This window comes from Humulus lupulus, unplaced genomic scaffold, assembly GCF_963169125.1.
Source record: "Humulus lupulus unplaced genomic scaffold, drHumLupu1.1 SCAFFOLD_821, whole genome shotgun sequence".
Classification (NCBI taxonomy): domain Eukaryota; kingdom Viridiplantae; phylum Streptophyta; class Magnoliopsida; order Rosales; family Cannabaceae; genus Humulus; species Humulus lupulus.
The window spans coordinates 20,079-25,342 of record NW_026908795.1 but is presented as its reverse complement, the minus strand read 5'-3'; the positions used below and the strand labels follow the sequence as shown (position 1 = coordinate 25,342).

Below are 5,264 nucleotides of genomic sequence, written 5' to 3'. Positions count from 1 at the left end.
AAGTTATCACATTTAAAATAAGCCTTGTGGTTGTAAACTCCCAAAATTCAAGAAAGTAAAAAAAAGATGTGTTGGAACTTGCGTGGGAGGCTGGTGTTCTTGACCTAAACCTTGGGAAAGGATGAGGGAAACTAGTGTTCAGAAAATTTAGTGGTGTGTTTTTTTTTTCCTAAATGTTGTTTTCTATTTTTATAACTTGGAGCAGGGATGGGGGGTCGACACCATGTTAGGCGTTTTTGAGTCTTTTTATGTACTAAACCGTTATTGTTGTCATACATAATAGAGAAACGCATGTCTTGTTTTCAAATAGGGTTTTCTCTGAATAACCTACTGGTTTGAACTTGTAACAGGTACTGATGGCAGCAGGGGATACATTTCGAGCAGCTGCTAGTGATCAGCTGGAGATATGGGCCGAGAGGACTGGTTGTGAGATTGTTATGGCTGAAGGAGAAAAGGCCAAAGCATCAGCAGGTTGCCAATTCAATTAACTTATGTGTTTAGTTTTACATCTCTTTTGAAGTATCGTACCGTCTTTATAATTTTTCTATTGCCTAGTACAATGACTGATGTATAATTTTATAGTGCTTTCTGAATAGTTCTTTCTCAGGCCGTGAAGAGAGGGAAACTAGAAGATTATGATATTGTCTTGTGTGACACCTCAGGACGTAAGTTTACAGGACATTTTTTCCTGGTTGGTTATTTTCTTTTGCCCCCATAGTTTCCAGGAACTCTGAGTATATATTTTTTCCAGGTCTTCACACTAATTACAGTCTTATGGAAGAGCTGATATCATGTAAGAAAGCTGTAGGAAAAGTTGTTCCTGGTGCTCCTAATGTGAGTTTAACTCTTTGGCCTTCCCTCTCCCCTCCTTTGCCATGATCAAATTATAACGTCTGGCATTATGAGTTGTACAAAAGAATATTTTATGAGACATTGGTTCACACAGGAGCACTATAGTTTAGCATGATAGTAAATGTCTTTCTCTCATTGTAGTTCTGTAATTTTTTTTCTTTAATTACATTAAATAATTTACAATCGAAAATTATAATGATTTCTGGCAGTTTAGAATTTATATGAAAATACTAGATAAGATGCATGTGAGTTTTTGATGGCATAGCACTTGCCGCTTGCCCTTGGCTTCACTATGGTTGGGTATAGGTTAATAAGAAAATTAAAGACTTTTTCCGTATATGCTTTTGTTGTTTATTTATTTTTGTGAAATAGAGAAGTTATTTTTGATGTTTTTTTTGTGATGCAATGCAGTGCTAAACATTTGTGAAATATATACAGGAGATCCTTCAGGTTCTGGATGGAACAACTGGTTTAAACATGCTTCCGCAAGCAAGAGAGTTCAATGATGTAACATCCCTGTTGGCTTGATAGTATATTACCATCTTTTAAGTTTTACCTATTTCTCACATGTTAATAGGGAGGTGTGGTTTATTACATATCATGGCAAACAGTTACAAATTTTATCCCCAACTAGCAAACCTAGTGTGTTTCTTTTAAACCATTTGTTTCAGGCTACTAAGAAATTTTGCAATATAATGAGTATTTCATTTTAAAACTTTAGTATCATGTTCTGACAATTGCGGCTATCATGCTCTACATCCCATTTTCTTTAAGATTTCTGTTAGAGCACAGTAGGGTCAGAATCCTAAACAGCTATTTAGATTTCTGCCTTTTCAAATTCAGATGCCACCTACTGTTGATTAAATTACAATGCAAACTATAGATTGTTTATACTTTATGTCCCACGACAGGTTGTTGGAATCACTGGATTGATATTGACAAAACTTGATGGTTCTGCAAGAGGGGGCTGCGTGGTAAGTGTAGTAGATGAGCTTGGCATCCCAGTGAAGTTCGTTGGTGTTGGTGAAGGTGTTGAAGACCTCCAACCCTTCGATGCAGAAGCCTTTGTTAATGCCATATTTCCCTAGGCCTTAAAAGTGGTGGTTAGTGTAACGTATTTGACGGTAATGACTTAATTCTTATGATATCAGATACTGACCATTTCACTTGCTTCTTTTTTGGGGGAGTGTTATTCCCTTTCCTCATGTCCCCTAATACCTACTGACTACCGTATTCCATTTTGAAATTTGAGACAGCTTGCTATGAAATTGTCTCAACATTACGTTAATCAATTTCAAGAAGTGCCATTGACATTATCTTAGCCTTCTTTTTGGCAGGGGTGTCTCCTCTCGACAGAAGAGGTAAAGGAAACAGTGAAAGCTGGAAGTTGAAGTGAACAAATTGATATTGCATAGAAGCACGATTCTACCTGCTATATTGTTATGCTTGCTTATAATTACATATCCTGGGGCAGTTAAGCAAGTTTCTGCTATTGGGAGCCTTGTTTTGCCCGTGATTGCTGCTAACTTCATGTTGCCGAGTGAGTTGCAAGAAAATATCTACAGATGATCAATGCGTTTGCTGATCTGTTATAAGTACATTTTAGTTGCCAAGAGTAGTACCAAGTTTTTCAGTGCGGGGATTTTTTTGGGGGGATCGATTTTGTACTCTGTTATTTGAACTAATTGGAGTAATTTAGACTTACCGTTTTACTTTGGAAAAGCTTGTTGCTGGTATGTTGCAGTCATTTTAATCAAATTCGTGAATCACAGGTGTACCAAATGATTGACATGGATAATTGATATTGTAAGAGTTAGTTGGCGAACAATATTTAGTATGAAAATTGAAAAAAAGAATTCCCAAGTTATGCTTACATGTGTAGCATCAAATGGAAACAATGCATGATATGGTTCTTAACCGTGAGAATCACCACGGCAAAATCTTATAGACGTATTTGCTTGTTACAGAAACATGATACCTACATTTCTGGACGAAGGAATATCATAACTTAGAAACAGGCATGTTATAGAAGGTAGCACGAGCTGTATACACCAGCTTCTGGGTTTTCTTTAATTTAAAATCAATTGACACTACAGTCAAATTCCTTCCACTTCTCACCACTTTTGCATCAGCAATTACCTCTGCCTGTCAATTGTATTAAATTTCAGTATCAAGATTTTGGGCGTGGAAAAACAAAAACAAAGAAACGAAAATACAAAAGATTTGATAAGAGTCACGAAATTCGTGAAATCATCAAACATGCATACAGTATAATGCTCACACCAGACTAATTATGCTACTAGGATAATTGACGCGGGAGAGAAGAATAATGAAATTATACATATTATATATAATATTGGTCGTGTTGTATTTGCAGGGCTGAATTAAGTTATTTAAACAGTAACAAAATAGCACCAGTCGCTGAGGGGAGAAAAGGAAATGTTCCTATATACCACACTTGAGAATGAAAGTATGGAGGGCAAAGAGAATAAAACCAAGTGAACAATGGCTATCACCCTTACCCTCTTTACCAAATTCAACCCAAATTTAGCATCTCGGCAAATATTGTCTTCATAATAATAATAAGGGAATAAAGTAATAACTATGCCATCAATAGCTACAACCTCAATTTCGGATCTTTGATCATGCCCCAAAAACAAAAACAAAACAAAAAGTGAACCAATTTACTTTTACGGATCATTGGATGCTGCCAAGAGTCCATTAGAACGTTAACAGCATAATCAGCTACCCTCTTATGAGTTGAAAACATTACAACATCATATTATAGTTTTTCTTATTATTATTAATTTTTTCAATCTTCTCTACTGAAACACAACAACAACAACAAAAAGAGAGTAACAATTGATGATAAGCAAGTGAAGGCCTTAAGAGACACTCACATCGATTGAAGCACCAGAGAGATAAGAAAAGCTCTGTTCACCAAGAAAGATTTCCTTGTCGTCACCTACAACCGTTTTAGCACAAACTATGGAGATCGTCTCGGCTACAGCTGCAAGAGCTCCTCCATGAAGTGTTGCATAGAAGTTCTGAAAAATCATTAACAGAGCACCATTATTGTTTCTCTAATATCCAACATAAAAGTAAATAATCCCAAACATTGAAGAAAAAAATCACTTTCTCCTCCTTTTCCACGTTTTTCTCTCGCAAGCACTTTTATATCAAACAACTCTAAATCTAATTCAAAATTAAAATAAAATCCCAACTTAATCATAAATAAATAATTACACTGATGACGGGCTTGACGGTGAGGAGGCAGGTGAGCTGACCGCGTGAAATAGTGAGGGGTTTGAGCACGGCGGAGATGACGTCGGATAAGAAACCTTTGGTGTTGCAGTGATCGGGGATAGGGTTGGAGACGCCGACGTTGGAGAGGAAAATCAGAAGTCGGTCAACGAGTTCGGGAGAGAGGTCCTTCGAGATCTCCGCTGTGGGAGAGAGTAACGCGTTAATAGATTCTCGAAGAGAATCGGAGGAGGAGGAGGAGGGCTTCGCCATTTCCCGTCCTTCGATTGAAAGGAACCTAATCTTATTTAACGGGAAGATCGACCTTCAATGCTAACGTGGCACCATTTTATATGTGGATTTTTTTTTTTGGAGGGGCTGTTTTGAGGTGTTGAGTTGTCTTGAGAAGTGTAGATGAATTTAGGATGGATGTAATATTAAACTCTTGTGCATAAAATATTTCATCTTACTTTTAAAATAGATGTGAGAACTATACAAATTAATTACTTTACACTTTAAAATTTGAACCAAATATAAGAATGTTTTTAGATTTTCATTATCTCATTTACTTTACCCGATACCAATTTATGTCATGTTCTCCTCCATTTGAAATAACTAATCATCCAATAGCTATATAATGTTGACTTTAAATTACTAATGGAAAATTTAAAAAATAAATAAATTGTGAGTCATATGCGATTATTGTCGCTTTTTATAGTTATTGTCGTTTTTTTGTTGATTTTCTTGTTATGATTATTGTAGTTTTAATAATGATAGATGTACACTCAATTTTCATACTTAAATTACACATCGTGATGTGATGAGTAAGTAATCTCAGCGATACAATTAAATATTACGTGGACTTCACTTCAGTCAGATGAAATACCATACCATTATTCTGATAATTCTATTCTGTATTCTTCGTACTAAAATAAGAAATAACAGTAGATAGTATACTATGCTTCTAGAAGACATTCTTAGCACGGGTGATAGGGTTTGAGTCCTTGCCTTCGAACCAAGGGCTTTTTTCTCCATTTTCAATGTTTTACTTGTTTTACTTACGTTATTCAACTGTCTTGCATGATATTTTGGGAGGACATTTTTCTTCCAATAAGACTATTGGGGCCTATTAATCAACACCCTTGGGCTTAAAAATATTCATATTTAAG

At 35.8% G+C, this 5,264-nt stretch overlaps 2 protein-coding genes across 5 annotated transcripts; one reads left to right on the top strand and one right to left on the bottom strand.

The window, feature by feature from the left end:
- Window positions 1-325: 325 nt before the first annotated feature.
- LOC133811628 (cell division protein FtsY homolog, chloroplastic) lies at window positions 326-2,574 on the top strand. 4 transcript variants are annotated; one of them, XM_062246198.1, is made up of 6 exons: window positions 326-471; window positions 597-665; window positions 752-834; window positions 1,291-1,359; window positions 1,764-1,955; window positions 2,190-2,574. In XM_062246198.1, exons 1-5 carry the CDS (start codon window positions 357-359, stop codon window positions 1,938-1,940), a joined length of 513 nt encoding a protein of 170 aa, XP_062102182.1. In that variant the 5' UTR covers window positions 326-356; the 3' UTR covers window positions 1,941-1,955; window positions 2,190-2,574. The 4 variants fall into 4 exon arrangements, with proteins under 4 accessions (XP_062102182.1, XP_062102183.1, XP_062102180.1 ...); XM_062246199.1 differs by having other exon boundaries at window positions 2,175-2,574; XM_062246196.1 differs by having other exon boundaries at window positions 1,764-1,976.
- Window positions 2,575-2,759: 185 nt separating this feature from the next.
- Window positions 2,760-4,412, bottom strand: LOC133811627 (uncharacterized). The gene is made up of 3 exons (XM_062246195.1): window positions 4,099-4,412; window positions 3,753-3,899; window positions 2,760-2,997 (listed from the first exon to the last, which is right to left on the bottom strand). Exons 1-3 carry the CDS (start codon window positions 4,366-4,368, stop codon window positions 2,854-2,856), a joined length of 561 nt encoding a protein of 186 aa, XP_062102179.1. The 5' UTR covers window positions 4,369-4,412; the 3' UTR covers window positions 2,760-2,853.
- Window positions 4,413-5,264: the final 852 nt, after the last annotated feature.